The sequence below is a fragment of the Anomalospiza imberbis genome, chromosome 3 (genome assembly GCF_031753505.1).
Source record: "Anomalospiza imberbis isolate Cuckoo-Finch-1a 21T00152 chromosome 3, ASM3175350v1, whole genome shotgun sequence".
In the NCBI taxonomy this organism is placed as follows: Eukaryota; Metazoa; Chordata; class Aves; order Passeriformes; family Viduidae; genus Anomalospiza; species Anomalospiza imberbis.
Window position 1 is genome coordinate 70,284,681 of NC_089683.1, and position 21,224 is coordinate 70,305,904.

The window sequence follows — 21,224 nt, forward strand, 5'->3', positions numbered from 1 at the left end:
TGACAGGAAAGGTGCTGAAAACAAGAAAATACTTTATGTGATCTTTCGGACCCCAGCTGCCCCTGTTTTATCCCTAGTTTGACAGGTGATCCAGCCATTCTCCCAACCTACATGCATGTTGTCAAATTTATGCATTTAGTATTTCTAAAATGATAATGAGAATAGCATTTACTTACTGCTTATCCTTTCTATTTCTTTGCGCTTCTTGTTTCAGTGTTGTAATCAACAAATAGCCATAGTTCATGATCTGTACTTGACAAGCAACAGGACAGTCCCAATGCCAATCAAACAACTGGAACAATTTAACATTTTCACCTCATTACCTCAAATTACAACTTCAGCATTTTGTAAGCACTTCAGTAAAAATGGATTTAGCATCTGAATTTATTGAACATTCATGCTGGTTGGTGTAAAAGGTAAGAGATTAGGTTTACAGCACAGTTTTTACACTTCTGTGAGCAGCAATGGTAATTCCTCTGTATGGCTTTTACTTTGACCTGTACATTCCATCCCACCCTAAAAAGAAAGCAGTTAGCTGCAGGTTCTTCAGTCAAAACCACAGAAAAACTGTTTGAGTTAGTTCCATGCTTCATATAGTATCTCTGCAATTACAGGAAATTCTGCTTGTAAAGAACTTGGTGTGTTTTCCTTGCAAACCTTTTTTCCCCTCCCATCTGCTCACACAGGCTTGGTGTCAGCCTGGTTTTAATAACTTCAGAAAGGTAATGCCTCCCTCAGCCAACAGAAGTTCTCTGTGGAGAAACAGATTGCAAGAGAATAGGAGAGTTTTTATGTATTTCAAAATACATAAACAAAATGAATGCATTTGCCATTTTACAGACTTCTGTAATCACTGAGTGATTAAGTAGCTCACACTATATGCTCGAGAAATAGCAACTGAAGCATTTATGAAGAGAGTGAAAATGACCTACTGTGCACAAGAGATGATGCAGCTGCTTAACTGTCAGCATGTAATTCATACACCAATGAGTAGAGCATTTTCCTGGAGCTCAAAAGCAGATAATTATCTACAATTTCCCTTCACCTCAGAGTTAGTCTTCTCCACAAATTCACATCAGGTTGTTGTGTAGTGCTTTCCCTGGTCACATGAGGCCTTCTTGGTGTATCTCCCATGTTTCTCTGTGCTGTACTAAACAGAGATAATCAGTAAATACCTCTTCAGTAGGTTAACTGAGAATGTACTTGTTCCATAGGGTATACAGGTGAGGAACACTATCAGGGTTAATGTGGTTTAACCTGCATCTTTATTAGAAGTTTTGCAGATTATATGCTTGAAGTGAGTTAATGAATTGTGGATTATTCCTAGCCACACCTCAACAAGGTGCCTCTGAAATAATTTTAAAGTGCGTGCTGCGGAAAAGGTTGAACGCTGATGCTCAGCTATGATAAAACTTTTTCAGGAAGGATGTTAATGTGAGGTAGTAATCAACTCAAATAGGCATATGGCAGATTATGTTTCCCTGACTTCAAGAACAGAAAAATTAAGAGAAAGAAAAATAAAGTAATGAAACAATATACTCTGTTTTATCTGTACCTTTAATAAAATCTTTAGATGATATATGCAAGTTACATAAATAATTATCAGAATAAATAATTTTGAACTTAAGTATCTCTCACAGTCTATTTGGGAAGCTCAGAGAAACTAGCCACACTCTTTAGCTTTTCCTAACAAAGTCAAGTAAATTCTGTAAAAGAAGGTGAAATTACATGAGGCAGCCTCAGGAGGCAAAAATGAGTTCTCTTATTCTCTGAAATCCTTTCCTTGACTTTTGTCCACCTGCCAGCTCTGGCATTCATCAGGCTCTTGCTGAGTGGGATAATTCATTAACCTGGACAAAAATTAACTTCTCTCTGTCAGGGCTAGTGAGTTAAGTTTATTCATAAAAAGACCTAACAGACATTACCACCAAAGCAAAATGGATCTTGAAAGCAAACAGGTAGGGCAAGGAAAGTAGCTCAACCTACAATGAGACAAAAATAATTTATGGTCATATATTACAGGGTTTAGCTTCCTGGAAAAAAGTTTCAGGCATTTAGAGGTTGCAGAAAATCTTGGATTACTTTTGTGAAGGCAGATGATGAGCCAAGATTCAACATTTCAAAAGTATATCCACACAAGTATGTTTGTCCAGGATCAAAACAGAGTTTGATGGTATTATGTGTGCTTGGTGTCAAAAGCAGAAAAGAAATAGAGCTGAAAGAAGAATTACAGTGAAAGTACTGAGCAAATAATACAAAGAGCATAGTAAATACCAAACCTGAAACGTAAAATGATGAAGATGGGACAAAGAAGAGCAACAGATGCTCATATGGCTCTTCCACATGAATAAAAGCCTGGCCCAATTCAGTGATAAAGGTGTATTAAAGCTCAAACCAGTTTTACATGAGAAATGCAAACCCCCTCACAAACCCCACATTTTTATACCTTGCTAGCATTTTAACAGTAACAGAGGAAAACAGTCATTAATATAGGAAATTTCCATAGCACATGCAGCCAGATTAACAAAAAAGAAACTAAGAACAACCAACAGTTTCTTTCCCATTAACATTTCTATATTGTTTGTATCAACAACTGGCTACATACAAAGTTGCTCTGAGTAGGTACCTGAACAGCCTGAGTTCAAAAGGAGAGGAGAAAGCTATCTCCTTAGGAAGGTCGTAAAATGATGCAATTTTCATCATAATTGATGGGGTAAACAGCCTATGAAAAAGCAAAGACAGATGTCCCATCCCATGGCTGGCTACTCTAAGACAAGTGACAGAACTCATTTACATCCAAGGAAGCACAAAATCAGAAAACAGACTGAGGTAGTGGGGAATGCTCCAGACTGATGAGTATTTGCATTTCTTTTAATATGAGCTGCAAGAACTAAACCCCCAGGAAATGCACTGATAACCTGATCAGAGTAGAAGTTGCTGGTAATAGCAGGAAGATAAGGGGAACCATTCTGGCTCAAAGGGACTGGCATTGAAACAAGCATCCCCTTTGTTTCCCTGTGGGCATCTCCACTTGCAACTCAGATTGCCATATTTTATGAAAATCAGGAAAAATCCCTACTCCCTGTGTTGTGGGAGGCATAGCAACAGAGGGGCACTCACACAACTAACCCAGTGATAACATTGGAGGATATTGATGAACATGCACAGACTGATCTAATGGCACTAAATATAAGATCTACCTTGACTAAGTGACATCACTACTACTGGCATTTAGTACTTACAGATGCTCTACCAGCTTAACAGATGAAAGGGAAATATTCCAGCCTCTTCTGACTCCAGAATACAGGAAAAAAGCTCTCACAATCCTGTTTATCCCAACCTAAGTGAAGAGCAACAATGCTCCACTTGTGGGCCTTTCCAGATATGCCTTCAGTATATGCTTTGAATACTGACATCAAACACCTTGAAGGCAGAAGAGTAAGAGAGAGCTGCATGGCCTCTTGTAACCTGGGAAAAGAAAGCTGGACCAACTGTTCCCTTACCCATTTGTGGTTTAAACGGTCTGCAACTGGAAAACATCCGTGTACCTACTCCTAATGAAGGCACATGCTACAAAATATAGAATTTGAATACATACTGGGGTGAATTGCCAGAGAAAAAAAGGAGCAATGACATAGCAGAAATCTCAGATGGTAGAAAAGCTTTATACAAACAGTAAGAAAAGCTACTTCATTATGTAAGTTTGATTATACATAACTGTTTACATCCAGCAACAGAACAGAAATGAAATGGCACTAAGTGCACTTTGCATTGTGTTGCAGTTACAATATCTCAACAGGCACAAGGATACATTTCACAGTAAGACTAGGAGATTCTCCTGACAACAATAATCTTTTCAGTGCTTTCCCCTATTCAACATTAACTGCAACAGTGCTTACAAACTTCCAAGACACGGCACAAAATAAATGTAATTTACTGTAGATAGTGTTTTCACATAACACATTAAAAATTTACAGGCTTACTAAGCACTGCAAGTTATGCAAAAGGTATTACAATTCTTTTTCATTAACATTAAAGACACCTTTCACCAACTTTAAGCTATTCAGTCCTGGCAACCAGGTCCATTCAGTGAAAAGCCTATTATTCAGTGTCTAATCAGGCAAAGATTTCTCCTCAGCATGCAGATAAAAAGGACAGGCTATCATCCATAACTACATAATATTTCAGACGGAAAGCAGTCATCCTCAATTTTGTCATGTCTGATCACTTTCAGAAAGATATTAAGGCTGCCCAGGGAAGACATTACAGCGACCTTCTTCAGTTAGTTTTCTCAGTGGGCTGAGATCATAGCTTTCCCTGTTTTCCAGGTACAGTAAATGAACACCTACATAAAACTATCCTTTAGCCATCAGAAGCCAAGCACCTCTGTCCATTTCAGAGTATGCTTGAGCTAACACCACAGCTTATAGCACCAATCCTACCTTTGATCCAAACCATTACCTTACTACTCCAAGGCAAAGCTTAATATACCTGTGAATATAAGGGAACTGAACCTGATTAAAACCAGCCCAGGCAAGAAAAACACCAAACATCTCTGCTTACATTTTATTAACACACACACACACATATATATATATATATATATACACATATATATATATATACACACATATATACACACACACACATATATATCTCTCTGAGCAGAGAACTTTCTTAGTTATCAGCCCCACCCCTAAATCTTGCTCTCACTCTCAGTTCTGTTTTGGTATGTCTATAATTTTAAAGCTCTATTTAAGCAATTAACAAAACTGAAGTGGTATTGTACCTTGTAAAACAAGATACTGTACTTTGTTTTAAGAAAAAAAATTACAGCTCTTGTCTCTTTGGAGAGATATAGAACACGCCTCCAGACAGCAATTTAAAACAGGAATGAAATATGAATTATGAATAAAGTCTTAGAGAAGCCCCTCAATTATAAGCAGAGATTAAAAGAGACCTGCACCAATTACGTTGTCCTAAAGTTACCTGGTGTGAATTTCTTTCCATTTCTAATAGCAGCTCATTATGCTGCTATTTACAGTTACATATATGAGCTTTAATGCACAGATTTAAGTTTCTGGCTACAGAATGTTTGACAATTTCAAAATCTAAAACCAGGTAAGCAAAATTACTGCAGAGCTGGAATCAGCAGCAAATTTACACTTTTTTGATGTGATGAAATCTTTTCTCTAAGGTACTGCAAAATCTTTATCAAGTCACAATTTCAGACTGAGCATACCTTATTTGCATATGAAATAGCCATCTTTCATAATTCACACACCCCTGAAAATATCCACAGAAGCTGGATAGGATATTCACTCTAGGACATAGTAAACTGATCCAGTTTCTAAGCTTCACAAGTCAAACTTAGACATATCACACAATTTTATGTGCATTGTTCTTGCAAGTGCCGTTTTTTTAAAATATGAATTTTGGTTTACAAGAGCATTGCTTAAAATGCATAATACTCATATGTCAACCTGATTTAATTTAACACAGAATTTCAACCAACATCCAGTCATTGCCTGGTTAGAGGCATGAGAGTTTTAGGTATGCAATAATGCCTTTGATTGTGTCAAGACTATTATACTTAGATTCAAAACTTGTTTTAGTTCTAGTACATCTGCTTTAACAAAACCAACTGTAAGCAGTTAAGACTTTAGAGATAATAAGCTATATGTTTCAAAACTCAATGACTAGTTATTTTTAACAGTAATATCTGTAACATGGCTACAAGAGAAAGTTTTACATAAGACTGATTATCACAGCTCTCCATCTGGTTATTCTCCCATTTTCAAAAGAGTTTTATTCCACACCCAGAAGTTGTTTTAATTTTCAGGTTCTTTGAACATTTTGCTCAGCTGTTGAACTAGTGCTACAAGCTCAGGGTTTCCCCCAAGTGATTCAATTTGTTTATAGGCTTCAGATTCAAGCTCTTTCAATGTATTCCGAGTGTACTCAAAGGAACCAACATTTTCAAGGTAATGTACACAGTATTTTTTTATATCTATATTTTCTGTCCTTTGACGTAAAATGTTTTGCACCTGAGTACTTTCAGGTCTTGACCAAATTGCATGAATGGTTGGGAATGAGAACTTGCCCTCAGTTAAGTCTTCACAAAAACTCTTGTTCTCACTATATTCTTTGGAGTGCAAGTTGGCATAGTCATCTCTTATTTGGAAGAAGAGACCAAGTGTGTTAAGAAGTGGCTTTAAGTCTTTTTTATAATTTGAGAACAGCTGCATGAGGCCTACAGCTAATCCGAAGAGCCCGCCTGTCTTTTGCAGTACCATCGCTTTATACTCAGCCTCTGTAGGACAGGTGTAAGTATCCCTCCAGTAAATATCCAAGCCTTGACCTTTATGGAGCTCCAGAAGTTGACGGGTAAAAACTTTAACAGCATCTGGATGATCAAGGGTTAAAACCTTCTCTAAGCCAAGAAAATAAACATAATTAGCACAGTTGATTACAGATGGAATTCCATAGATACTGTGTGCCACTGGAAAGCCCCGTCGTAGCTTTGAGTTATCTTCAATATCATCCACAAGTAGGCTTGCATTGTGCAACATCTCTGTCACTTCAATGATAACCTATTACAAAAAGAGAAAATTGTTAAGTCTGTCACTGTAATTTAACCATGAGTTTTGCAAGACTATACTTAAAATGTTAAAATGTTTTAAAGAACTAGATTCTCTATCACCGAGGTTCCTCTTCAGGCAACTTGCCTTTACTGTTAGTAAAGAGTTATGCTTCTCTTCACCATCCAGTTTGCTCTAAGTCCTGGATCACATAGTCTTATGTGTAATGTTTTCAGCTTCAAAGTTAACTTACTCCCCAAAGTGCTTCCACTTGCATGCTCCTCTTCATTGTTGCTACAGTTCTAATGCCATTGTTTAGGAGCCATGGAATAACTTATTAGAAACATGACTAGGGGGAAAATAAAATAAACACAGTATTTTGAAATGTTTAGATTTACAAACCTGAAATCTCCCAAAGTCAGCTCTTGAGAGTGTCAAGTATCATCCATTATCACATTTCTCTTGTGAACCATGTGGAAAGGTCATCTTTCTTTTCCCACACTTTGTGTGGTTATATTCAGTACTGAGCTCTTAAAGGACAGACTATTCTCTTGGAAACATCATTTGGAAAATTCTTGGCAGAAAGACAACAGCCACAATTTCTTTTGAGAAGCTTCCTACACACTGCTTGTTACTAGGTAGACCAGTATCACATACCACCTGAGGTGTGCAATAAACCATTCACAACATTAGGCTTGTAGCTGACTACATTTGAGTAGAATGGAACCTTAACAACTCAATCAAAAATGAAGAGTCTTAACTCTACATGCTGCTTTTATTCCACAACTGCCAGGTATATTCAGTACCTGCTTAAATGGAAATAAATTTAAGCATGTTAAGCTGCATACTGTATAAACTCACTGCAAAACACATCAGATTAAGATATGATTTTAAAGCTAATGAACCAATTACATTCCTTAGCTACAAACATTGCATTCAGACAAAATTCATCAAAACAACTGTTAAAAAATACTAAGACCACCATAAAATGGCAGCAAATATCTAGTATGGTCATATTTGGTGGGTGCTGTAGGACAAAATAAGGACTTTGCTGTAAACATTTTCTTGAGCATCAAGCCACCTGGTTTTCAGTGAACACCAAAGATTAAAATTCAAACCCCAGGAATTTAATCTCTTTCCCACGATAGGATTGCAAGAACAACCTACTTCAACACTCATGAAATCAAAGGATAGAGTACTTACTGAAGTCAACTTTACACTCCTATTTGTTTGAATATACTTTTGGTCCATTATCTCATTATTTGAATATACTTTTGGTCCATTATCAAGAACTTTTCCCTGTATTCTGTGCATTCATTGGATAAGCCTATTATAGTTCTTCTCATGCTAACCTATTTCATATCACTGGCTGTTTCATGACCTCTTTCAGCTTCCATATATAAGGTTTAAAGGAAACAGTGTTTCCTGACTCTGTGTTTCTATCAAATTACCTTGTGAACGTAAGATAGTGTCAAAAGTGCTTCAAAGGTGAAGGAAAGGAGTGAAACAGTTCAGATATCAGAAGAAGCTTATTTTAGAAGACATCAGGAAGTAGCCTGAGAAAATCAAAAGACTGGTCTCCATAATGCAAGCTGAAAAGCAGTGCAGAGTGCTGTTTTCTTACAACCTACCTCTATCTAATCTGCATCTGCTGCACTGTCAGTCCAACACACAGGTTTCTTCCACCTCCTTATCTGCAATAGCTTTAAAATTTGCTTCACTCTTGCTAGACTGTTTCAGGACCTTCTCAGAAAGAAGTTCACCTGACAAACCCAGTGCTCTCTAATTCAACAAGTTGAAGTGTCTCAGTGCAGCACCAAAACTAGAAATTCATTAAGTGTTACGGGAATAGATCACTTGGTTGGGGCAAAAGGTGAAACAGTGGCAGTTAACAGTAAAAGAAACTACCAAGGAAAAGTAGCCTTAATTGTATAATCTAAATAAACTACACAAAGACAAATAATCTAAGGTAAGAAAAAAGTTCCAGAAAAGGGGACCAGAAAAAAAAGTGCCAGAATTCAGATTTTTAATAAAATAAATATAAATAGCTGGAAATTAATCAGGCTGTTAGACACAGGGGACATCTTATGATTATGGGAGATGTCAAAAAGATGACCACAGCTGGTCCTCCAGACTTCAACCATCTTTACTTATTAAAATTAGTACTAAAGTACACAAAAGCTGTAATAATTGCATCATGATAAAGACTAAAAGATGACAGGGTCTTGCTTTATCCTGCCATTACAAACAACTTAAGTGGTAAAGGAGACATTAAAGCATTGGTTTTCTTCATAAAGATAATCAAAACAAGTGGTCCAAGTTTTCAATAGCAGTTACATGATCATCAGTTCAGTTTAAAGTGACAGAACTGGTAATTTCTGTTCACACAGAGGCACCGCAGCTTTAGTTTACTATTAGCACTAAACAAAAATGGACCACAATGTCATGGGTGCCCAGCAAAAGTGCAGGCAGCAACAGTCAGACTGCAACATAAAAATCCCCTAGTTGAATAGAATGGAAGGTTTTGTTAAAATGAAAGGGGTTTAGCAGGGGAAGACAGGCCTTGGGAAGCTACAGAAATCCCATCACCAGATTTTCAAAACTCAGCAGGGGTCCCAGAAGCCTAAAGCAGCTACAGAGCAAGCTCTGCTTTAAGTACAGGGTTGTCTTAGATAACTTCCAGAGGCTTCTTCCAATCTGAATCTGATCTGTGATATTAGATTAAACCCATACATACAATACACAGATTGCTATATTATTTGTTTTATTTGGATGTTTCTCTGAGCACAAAGGGTAAGATGTGTCTAGCTGACAGAATAAATTTTGACAGTTAACACAGACAGGCTGAAAAATGGAAGAGTTCCTAGATTATGAAATGCAGCCTCTTAAATCACTTTGCTACTTGAGAGCTATGAAGTGCAAATTTTAAGCCACCCTAAAAATGACTCCTTCACAAACTTAAAAGATACTTCTGCCAACAGTTAATAAAATTAACATAGAACAAGCTGGGTGTCAAAACGCACAACCAATTATGTTGATTCTTTACATTGCCTTGGACAGAAAATATTTTGCACACTCTGTATACAGTTTAGCAAAACTGCAGTCTAACCTAAACAGGAGGATAATTTTTCATTTGAAAGGTCACAGTGTTTAAATACACAGCCACGCATCTTGCACACTTTGTCCAAGAGGAAAGGCAATGAGAATTCCTAGATAATCCTTCTCATTAGAAAGTAAGGATTGCAGACTATATGATACATCCCCTTCAGTTTTAGGTTTGTAAAGTTGATTTAATTGCTGTCTTTGATATTCTTGAATCAAAATCTCAAGGTTTTATTTTCAAACACTATATTTATGAAGTCTACAAGGTGTAACTGTCTAGCTTCTTTTGTAAGTCATTAAAAACTCAGTGTTAATAACTGAGTTAATTTAAGTGGGTAACAATGATAGCTGCTTATCTACAACTTCAAAGGTTGAACACACTTGGAAAGAAGTAGCTATTCTAGTAAGTCATGGAGGTAATTTCTTTAGTGTTGCATCACAGTAAAATCTTTGCACTGAAGTTGTTTTCCTGAAAGTTCACTTTATATTCAGAAATTAGTGCATTTAAGATTTCTGATAAAATTATGCTATGTAAGAGAATCACTGTTACCAGTGGTCTTGGAAGAAAGATAACAACCTTTTAGAAATAATTAGCCAGTACCTGTATTTTATCTTCTGGAACATTCAGCCAGTGATTAAAGGCCTGTGACAGTTTGGTTCTCACTTGCTTACCTACAATAAAAATATTACAGGCGTTTATAAAAATAATAGAGTTTGTTATTAGGCACAACAGTTTGTCTTAACAACTACAGCTGATTTGAGACCCGATTAAAAAAGTGATCAGTGTGACAACACAAAAGTGGACAATATATCGGTGTATGGCTTGCTTCTTCATTGAATAAACATCAATTAGCAGCAGTTTTGGTTTTAAACACTTTGCAGGAATATTTAAAGCACGTATTTACAATTTACTATATTTTGTTTTCACAATTTAATTAGTAAGGGGTCCTGACCATGTTGGTAGCCTGTACAGATCAGCTAGTTTGCAAGGCATGTTAATTTTAAGAATAAAAAGTTTCAATTATGATTCATTATTAGTTGAAAGTATGGGTATTTGTTGAATAGCTATTTCTCTCAATTTTTAGGTCTATCTCCTGTAGTATTATTCTTTACTTGCTACTGTAAATTTCTAAAACAGGAAAGTGATATTTCATATACTTACTAAATAACTCTAAAGAAAAATCTGAACAGAACATTCTGAACAGAATAGAACTTTCCAAGAATTCAGATATTTATCTTACACCCAAGAAATCTACCTACAAATAGGTTTGGTCTGCTTTGGTAAAATCCACTTTGTTGGAGTCAGGCAGTCATCCTGACACAACAACATGAAATGACCAAGTTTGCTGTTGAAACAAGTTGTTCTGTTCAATCCAAATACTTTTCACATGACAGAGTGAATTTCAACAGAAGTTAACCTTATGCCTATACGTTACTGATGTCTACTTTCTTTGGTAATTTGCTAGTTTTCATTTACAAATATCCATTTGGCATCTAGTCACATTCAATATGAAATAAAGTCATCCCCTAACCACACTGAGACAATTCTGCTCTGAACTTTGAGATGCTCAGCTATGTATAATATCTTGGAATAACTGCAAGACAGGTTTACAAAAACAGGTCTATATATACAGCTCATATAAACAAGCATTTGAAAAAAAGCTTTAAATAAACTTCAAAGCAAGTGCAACATAGACACCCATGGAACCCGTATTACATGACTCAAGATGTACTGAGACATAACTGAGATATTCTGCAATATTAGTCCTCATGTTGATAATTCCATCTTGCCCATAGCACCAAAGAAATGTCAACATTTGAATCTCTCCCTAAGGCTTCTCTATGACTGTGTAACCAACCTATACAGAACAGAATAATAAGTACAGGTAAATTCACTTGCAATGATAGACCCTGGAGAAACTGGACTGTGAATTTTTCCCCTTCCCCCCTGCTTACCACCACCAGGTAAGCAATAGCTTTGTGGGTTGGGCACTGTAGCAAAGGTGATAACCTTCCTCCCAGGATCAGAGGTCTGCACTTTTTGTCTCAGTTCTCAATGATTTCCACTACTTCCGGTCACCACCATCTTCTGGTCCTTACTAGACAAGATTAACAAAACGGTCCTCTTTTTTTCCCCCAGCAGCTCTGTCCTCTGCTTCTGCCACATGTGAACAGGCATTCTTACCTGGACATACACTGCCACTGGCTTGTTTTCTCCATTTTTGTTGTCTGTGCTCAGTTTTACACACTAACAGTTTTCTGCAAAAAGGAAGGATTGTTTTGTCTCTCCTTGAGAATAACTGTTACAAATATTTGCCAAACTGTATGGCTTACCAGTTAAGGATTAACAAGTATTTCACCACATTCATAACAAAAACCAGTCAGAGATAATATCACATTAAGGAACTGTATCTCATCTATAGCTGTTTATTCTCGTCTAAATTACTTAGATACAGACAACACCTGCTTTTTCTTTTAATACTAGGCAGCTAATCCTGTTTTTCTGAATGTGTTTCCCAGAAAATACACTTAAAGAATGTTGGATGTTCAGCAGCAAGCATTATTTCATCATGAGGAACTTGACTACTAGAACACACTTGAAACAGATTATAACATGTACAAAAGATTAAGCCACTTTTGTTCCTTGGTACAAACAGCATTTGAATTATTAGAATTGTCTACTCTAACTAGCAAGGTTTCCTAGACACTAACTATTCAAGGAAAAAAACACTACCTTTATAGGGAGACATTTATTTTTCCTTTTATAGATGCAGATTTGCTTGTCTTCTAAAGGAAGATTATTGCTACATAAATGCTGTTTTATCTGATTCTGAAGTCAATCTTATGTGGTCTGTGCGATAGTACAGCGATTTTCTATACGCACAATTTATGCCTGCAGCCATAATGTAGTGGCAAAAGACAAAACCCTTCCAATACTGGTCTCTAAATCTGGATGCAGAAGACTCCATTCCCTGCCACATCCCTCCTCTCCCCAAACTAGACAAGACAACAATATAGGGACACTAGGACAAAATTAAAAGGATAACTGCCAGAATTATCCAGTTTCTTCACATTCCACCACTCTGTTAATTATTCTAAGCAGGCTATTGTAAAATTGAAGAATAGAGGTCTAACATCCAAAATTAGAAGCTCTACCTACTGTATAGAGCTATAATAATAGACATTACTGCACCAAGTTTTTATCAAAGCTCTGCTAAATGCATTTGGTTTAATCTACCCAAGATCCCAAATTATTACGCAAATCAAACAGCAACTATGGAAAGCTTTTCTCCTTAACAATGCTGGGTGGAAAAGGTGAGAAAAATAGTGAGAAATTCCTTCTACAGCTAAGAATGTTAAAGCTTTATCCTCCAAACAAATATCAAGTTAGATGAAAGATGTTGTACTGAGGACATTCCCTCCTCCTCTTTAGATGAGATGCTCCTCATCTAAAGGAAATAAAAGAGAAAAAAATCAACCAACTTAATCTTTATATACACACTTGTTCTTATGATAGGGCACAGACCCAAAAACTACACACCTCCATTCTGGACAGGCTCCTGGTTAGTATTGCTTCACTCTTGCTGTATTCAAGTAACCACAAATTATGCCCTTAAGGCAGCACCCCGCTTACAGAGAGGGTACATGAAAGGGCTAGAACAGCATGGGAAAGAGCAGAGGGACTATTAACCTAGCCCCCACTACAGCTAATCCAACTCATTAGCCCAGCAGAGAACACAGCTTTTTGCTAGGTTAGCTTTCTGCCAGCTTTATGTACTGAGTCAGCTTATGCAGTGGATCTGCCACAATCAGTACAGGGTGAGCAGAAGATGCTGAGGATCAGGGGAAGAGGCATTGCCCTTCTGGAGGAAGAAAGCTCTTGTATTACCTCAGCTGTATTGTACACTTGCATGTTTAGCTGCATCCTGTGATGGATTAAAACTAAATGGATAAAGTCCCCAGGCAGACCCCTCCAAGCAGCTACAAGAACATTACAAACAGCATAAGTGAACTGCAGGAAGACAAGCAGAGAGCAGGCACATACATTTTTAACCTGTGCAGCTACTTGCACCTGATTAAGGTCATTGACAGAATTCTCTAGCATAACTCCTCTGCTCAAAATAGGGTTAACTAGTCCAGGATTGTGATCCTGATTTGTGCCTTGCTCCTTCTGACAATCCTGAATGTCACTATCCAATGGTCACTGCAACTAAGGTTACCTCCAGTCTTAATGTCCTAACCAATTCTCCCTTCTTTTTAAGTGGAGTCCAGCATAATGCCTTCCTGTATCAGCGCTGTGGTCACCTGTGTTAGCAAGAGGTCATCAATTCATTCCAGAAACCTTCTGGACTGCCTGTGTCCTGCTGTGATGCTTCTTCTACCACACTGTGAGGTAACTGAAGTCTCTCATAAGAATCAGCACCTGTAAATATGAAGCATTTTGCAGTTGTCTGAAGGTGTCATCCACTTCTTCCTGCTAAGGCAGTCTGTAGCAAACACTCACTATATTGTCACCTCTACTGATCTGCCCTCGAAACTTAACTCATAACCTCTGATCAGGCTCATCTGACTGAAGGTAAAACTCCATGCAATTCAACTGTTATTTCACATAAAATGCAACTCCCATTCCTTGCTACCCCAGATTGTCTTCCTAGGCCATCCACATCAATCCACTGCAGCACTCTGTGTGATTATACCACAATAAAATTTTTGCCCTACAGTTGCATGCCAATCTCTACCTCCTCCCTTTTACTCCCAATAATGTATGCATCTGTAAAAAGGCACTTCAGAGAAGCATCCAGTCCTGCAGATCCGCAGAAAAAGGGAGATCTTTCAAGATCTTTTTCTGGGTATCTATCAAGTTCTGTTCGTACTTTCTTGTTGGAGTGCTAGGATGATTTGCCTTCAGATCTGATCTGTAGATTTCTAAGTGTCTTGTTCAAATCAGCCTATACACTTTGTTTGCAAGTTCACTAATTCCTTACTTGATTGTGTGTAGTCATTTTCTTTTACTATAATCTCTGCTTTTGCCCTGGGACAGGTGGATGCTATCTCCTCCTGGTAGTCCTTGCTCTGCAAAGGAGGTCTCAAGGCCATAAGAGCCAAAGCTCTGATATCAGCAGGAGCTGTGAAACTAACTAGCTGTTCCTCCTGATGGTGAGAAGGGGGTTGAGGATCACAGAGAAGATCCACCTGGCTTCCTGTGGCCTTGGCCCTCATTTCAAAGGCCACATAGTCTTGCTTGATAAGCTTCAGACACCCCCTTGCTATATCCATTAGTGTTCAAGTAAAAGAGCTGTAAAGCTAAGTATTTTAAAGGTGAAACACACCTTGGCAGTCCTTCCCTCACACCCCTATCAAGGGTATCCAGAAGCAGCAAACCTCCCCAACACAAAACCACATGTGGAAACCTCTATTCCCTACAGGAATCAGTCTCTCCACTATCTGCTCAGTCTCACCACTTGCTGCTGCCCCAGGTGCTGTTCTGATGCTTAGTTATATAAAACCATAGAATCATTTAGGTTATAAAAGGCCTATAAAGAGCTTCCAGCCATATGTCTTCTTTCAGTGCACTGAACCTATTTGGCAATTACACATCTGTTCAAGGAACAGGAATCTCTCTCCTGGTGCCAGAGGCCACCAGCCTTCACCATTGGAGGAGCATCCATCTGCCAACCTGATATGCAGAGACTATTTCTGCACCCCCCAGTCAATATACCTGGAGGTTTCAGATTCTTGAATCTGTAGAGTCTTGTAATTTTTGTTATTACGATGCTGTGCAAGCCTGCTGACCTCCTTCCACCATTCCTTTGCTTGCTGACACAGGTTTTCCACAACTACACACCTTTTAGGAGCAGGGACATCACTTGATTCCGGCTAGTGGGTGCCCCCAGGCATCCGTGCAGCTCACAATCTAGAGAGGTGCCACCTCCCTCAGGAACTGGGCCCAAGCGGAGGCCTCTGATGTGCCAAGTGTAGTTGTGCCAGTGGTAGGGATCATGGCCTGTGATGCTTAACTCCGTCACCAGGCTGATCAAGTTCAACAACCCAGCAGAAAAAGTTGAACAACAAAGCCAGTCTTGACTGTTTAGCTTGCTAAACAAGACCAGGAAAGACTGCAGCCAAGACCAGCAGGACAAGAATGGGAAGATGCAGTCATGAATAGGATTGAAACCTGCCCCTTTCAACAGCAAGCTATTAGCCATATCAGTTTTATAACAACTGAAATTCCATATACTCCTTAGCGCTGCAATATCAGCTACTGCTGTTAGCTCAGACTCTCAAAAATGAAAAATTCACCATGTGTGTGAATTAAGTAATTTTGGAGACAAACCACAACAGAATCTATGAAAGTCAGTCCTGCACTTTATGATACTAAGTGACAAAATACTAGATGAAGCAGAACATTGCTAAAAACTAGTATAGCAATATTCCACTACAATGAGATTTTACAAGAAAAGTTACTGTTCCAGAATCTATGTTCTTCTCCCAAACAATAACTTCTGCTCAAAAAGGAATAATCATTAACTACCATACTAAACATTAATTACCATACTAGCAGTTAAAATAGCACCATACTAAAAATACCTTAAGCCTAGTAGCTTCCCTATCCTAGCATTGTTTGAAGTCAAAGAAATAGACAAGGTCACTTTAAAGCATCACCCCGAGACTGTTACCATTAAAAGTCTTATTTCAGCAAAGGCAAACAGAGTAATCAATTTCCTCTACTAAGTGGTTAATACTTAGCAGTTATAAACATTTGTGTTCTTACACTATTGACAACATTAGCAGGCTTTTTTCCCTTCCCTGCTACCAACCTTAATACAGTTATACAATCCCTTTTTATGCAAACAAACTTTGATATGTATCTACATTCATTCAACCATAGGTTACTAAACTGCTTGGAGAGTTTAACTAGTCTTTCAAGATAAGGAAATGGACTACTGTAGAGCAATAGTGTACATATTTGACACTCAGCCAAGCTCTCTGCAAAGCCCCTCAGAGCTCAAACTGATCCAACAGAGAAACAGCTTCTTGTTCCTATCATTGTACTTGCTCACTAACAAGACAAGAGATTAACCGGGCAAGTTTTTAATAGGTTAGGTGATTGATACTACCTAATAATTTGATTAGCAAGTTGAGAACTGGCACAAGTAAAGCAGCAGGAGAATACTGCCAGAGGCTAAGAGGATGGAATGAAACTGCCTCTTTCAACAAGAGCCTGTTATATTAGCTTGGGCATTTCATTTGAGCTCCACTCTAGGTAGAAACAGCATCTATAAGCCTGTTTTTTCCACCCTTACTGAGCACTGGTACTCACACTGACTCCAAGATTCACACATGTAACATGATCTGTACTTGGCATAGCTGACCTTAGGTAAAGCCAATGTTTCAAACACAGTAAACATGGTAAATTTATGACTGGGAACCCTCACTGCTTCACCTGTTACTCAGTACAAGCTTCCCACAGGTACACCACTTTCACCTGCCTAGTTTATGACAAGTTTTCTCTTTTGAATCACACCACCACTAGTGCACAGAGAGCAGGTTATCTTGTTTCTCACCTTCCCCAAAACATACACTAAATTAACAAGAAGTCAACATGGTAAAGTGGACTATCAGATTTATGATACTTATGCAGGACATGATATAAAACACCTGTACTGCCAGCGAGTGTAGTGTTACATAAGCTACCAGTAGAGAGTTATTACAGTTGAACTCAAAGTAAAGGAATTTAGCCACAGGAATCAAGGTGGGAAGGTTAAACATATATTCTAGATGCATCATTTAAAGTGAAAGGTAACTGAAGAGCTATTAGCCAAGCACTTTTGCCTATAGAAGATTTTTTGGGCGCTGTATATTTCCTACTAGGAAGCTGAGCTTTTCTTCCTGGTATCTACAATAGCTTTAAAAATAATTAGCAGCTAAAGATGCAGAGGTGCTGCAACATTCCTTGGCTAATGAGATAATCTAATAAAACAAAAACTAGACTTAAAGATTATGTTTGAGGAAAGCAAATTTTTTCAGGACCAGGGCTTAGAAAGCTCTCTGTAATATCACAGATTCATTCTCAAGGTAGTTCTCTAGAAAGACCACCACCCAGTTCAACAAAGCCAAAAGGAGTACACATGAGGAAATGGGAAACAAGCCTTCTGGCATTAAAAAGACATGCAACTGCCAAATTCTTTCCTTTTCTTAGTTTTCAACTCGGTACTAACTGCCAAGTCAAATGAAATCACTCATGTTGGCAAGAAAACCCTGGATATTTGTAGAGGTTAATAATGAAATTCATTATACACAGGTATAATGAATTAGGACTCAGAGGACCCACCCTACCAATATACAGCTCTTGTTGCAGATGTACAAAAGCCACTTAGTACTCTGCTTGTTATTTATAATGCTATTTGTCTAGGCAGAAGGTCTTCTACTCTGGTCAGACAGAATTTTGATCAGAAATATTTCCCTACTATTTACCCAAATTTTTTTATCTTCCTTAACTCTTTCAGCATGCAATATAAGCTGGACAGAGGGCAACCAGGCATTTATGCAGTAGTTCCAATGATAAAGTTGCTCCACCACTATTTTTAAAAAATTAGTCACTTTGATAGCCTGTATGGCCTTTCTTACACTTTAGGTGTACAAATAGAAGTCACAACAATCTGACTGTTTAGTCAAAGAGGCTGCCAAGGGGCACTTCCATACAGCAGTTTGCTTTCACACTGCCTCCTGAATTCTGCTATACTGTTCAAGACTGAAAACTTCATGTGAATATATTGCTGGTGACCTGATACTACACAAGGACTGGCTGAACCTCTGACAGGTGAAGCAAGCCATGAATATGGACAGCTGAAATTGGCAATAAGAGCACCTGTCTCTACACATACCAAGGAGAATAAATTACACGAGAGGAACAGGTTAATGAAAACCTCCAAAAAACAACCCAAAACAAAACCAACCAAACAAAACAAAACAAAAAAAAACCCCAAAAAATCTCCCAAAGAACCCTAACCAAACAAAAACTCCTCAAACAACACCCCTCCCCCCTCAACCAAAAACAAACCCACAACCTAGTGACTTCAGTACAGCAAGTAACTAAAGAATAAAATATTGTCAGCTCTTAGTTTAAAACCAGGATCAAGCCTTCAGTACTAGCCTCTATCAGTTTTTAAAAGCAGCATGTCAGCTACTCTGGAGAACAGAATAACTGCAATACTACTTACTACAATTGCAATATTAATGTGGCAATATTACTACAGACACAAGAGCTATTGTACCAATCACACACACACACACACAAAAAAAGGTGGTTCCATAAGAGGAAGAAAAGAACAAGTAAAAGAGAAACAATGAAAAGTATTACTTTTTATTATTCTTAAATCCACAAATCAAGAATAGAAAAACTTCCTGGCTTCTACTTCCCAAGACAAAAGTTGCTATAAAACCAATTTTGATATTTAAAACAATATAGTACAAAGAAACTTGCCTGGTAGTTGAAGCAAATACTGGTATGGCTCTAGGATTCTTTTAGATGTTTCATCCGTCCCATCCATTTCTTTATTTCCTAAGATGTAGTTCACTGTTAAAGAAAGTGTTATTAACACTATTTAGATTTAAAAATTTGGAAGTAAACAGTAGGTGCATACAACTAAAATGTCAGCTGACTTACAGGTTAGGTGCAAATATTCCAATTTTGTGCATGACACCTTCAGTATATAAAAGGTTTCCAGATGTCATTCACCAAGGAAACACATATAATACATGCTAAATAGAGTTTTCTTTAATTAATTATGAAGTTTAAGCCAACTCCTAGATTTTGTTTACTTTTTTGTATGTAGTAGATTGTTTAGGTGATGAATTATTTAAAACTTTACCATTCACAACAATAAAGCTCCACTGCAAATCTTTAAAGACACTCATACAAAACCCCACATAGAAAGCCTCACATGACTTATATTATCAGATCTCCCTAAACGCTTTCTCCATACATTAGACATTCCAAAAGTGGTAACATCTAAGAGCAGAAAATACACCTCAGACCTAGGCAACCTAAAGTAGAATACTAGCTTCAGTCTTTTGATGTAATTCCTCAATCTTTTGTTATAAGTCAAAATAGAAATATACCATTTTTCTGCCACTGTTTAAGCATACAGACAGCTCTACACATTTTCCCATACACTATAAATGTAACAGACTCCTATGAATAATCTTTTAGGATCCAGGGCCTACAGAACTCAACAATTTTCTATTGATTAGCTTCAATTCACATACTTTTGGTCATCTCCATCTGCATTTTTTTTTTCAGACTGTATTCTGTGATAGATTTACTATCCTTTCACCTCTAGCCTTCCTTACTGCACACTGCAGATGCAGCAACTCAAAACAGTTCTTCTCATGTAGTTTTAAGATGGGAACTGCAGCAGTAGCATAAAGTCTCACGCTACTTCAGCATCACTTCCCAGATAATTTGCTAGTATCCTGCAAAGGATTTATTTCTTTCCTCCTGGAGCAAGTGAATAGTTATGTAAATTAGTGTCCCAATTTTGGCTAGAATAGAGCTAATTTTCCTCCTAGTAGCTGCTGCAGTGCTGTGTTTTGGGCTCTGTGTAAGAATACTGTTGAGAATGTTTCAGCTGTTGCTAAATAATGCTCACGCTAAGTGAAGGACTTTTCAGTTTCCCAAGCTCTGCCAGGGAGCAGGTGCACAAGAAGAGTATAGCTGGGAGAGGATAGCTCAATCAGTTCCTGTCTATTCCCATTCCCACTTCCACACCCGCAAGCATTTGTAGCAGTCTGTACTTGGGGAACTGATCTGTGTTAATAACTATTTTCAAAGTTTAGGTGTAGATTAATTCCTTTATTTGCTTCACTCTGTGTGTTCATCAAATATATTGGCACTTCAGGGGCAAGAAAGGCTATTTAACCAAATATAGTTGACAACAAAATGCTTGTAAGGCTGCACCTTTTGGGAAAGCTTTGCATATTTTCTTGGCAGTGATGACGTGATAAGAAGTACAGCGTTTCCATCCTATCCATGATGTGCCAGCACAACTAGCGGTCAGGCCACACACTAATCAAAATCAGATTTGACACTCTTGACTCCTTATTTTGTTGCCAGCTTGTTGTTGTAACTGAAGTGCTTTCAACCAGCGCTTCCACTGAGAGGCAGCTGTCAAACTCTACCCTTACATATAAAGAGGAAGTCTCAAAGGACTTCAGCAAGGAGGTAAAATCAAAGATTTTCAGAGTCTACCCCCAGATGTTTTAAGCAGAAAGAATCTGGTAGAGATAGATATAAGAATATACTATCAACCTAACAACTCCCCTGTGACTACTATTTGTCAAAAAGCCACACAGACAGCGATAGAATTGAAAGTGCATAGCTATCCAGCTAGGCTGAGAAGAGATGTTAGGATTGGAAGTGCTCTCCTATAAAAGCTCTTGCTTAGAAGTAAATGTTAAAGCTCCTCCTCCTCCCTCAGGGAATTAGGTCTCCTGCTCATCTGTAAGGCAGTAAGCCAATATTCAGAATCCCCAACAAAC

General features: G+C 37.9%; 1 protein-coding gene across 2 annotated transcripts; it reads right to left on the reverse strand.

Moving 5' to 3' along the window:
- Positions 1-1,541: 1,541 nt before the first annotated feature.
- GGPS1 (geranylgeranyl diphosphate synthase 1) lies at positions 1,542-19,249 on the reverse strand. Of its 2 annotated transcripts, none has more exons than XM_068185051.1 (3): positions 19,168-19,249; positions 10,285-10,355; positions 1,542-6,593 (listed from the first exon to the last, which is right to left on the reverse strand). In XM_068185051.1, the coding sequence occupies exons 1-3, from the start codon at positions 19,232-19,234 to the stop codon at positions 5,832-5,834; spliced, it is 900 nt and encodes a 299-aa protein (XP_068041152.1). In that variant the 5' UTR covers positions 19,235-19,249; the 3' UTR covers positions 1,542-5,831. The 2 variants fall into 2 exon arrangements, with proteins under 2 accessions (XP_068041152.1, XP_068041151.1); XM_068185050.1 differs by lacking the exon at positions 19,168-19,249 and adding an exon at positions 11,869-13,923.
- Between the last annotated feature and the right edge of the window lie 1,975 nt (positions 19,250-21,224).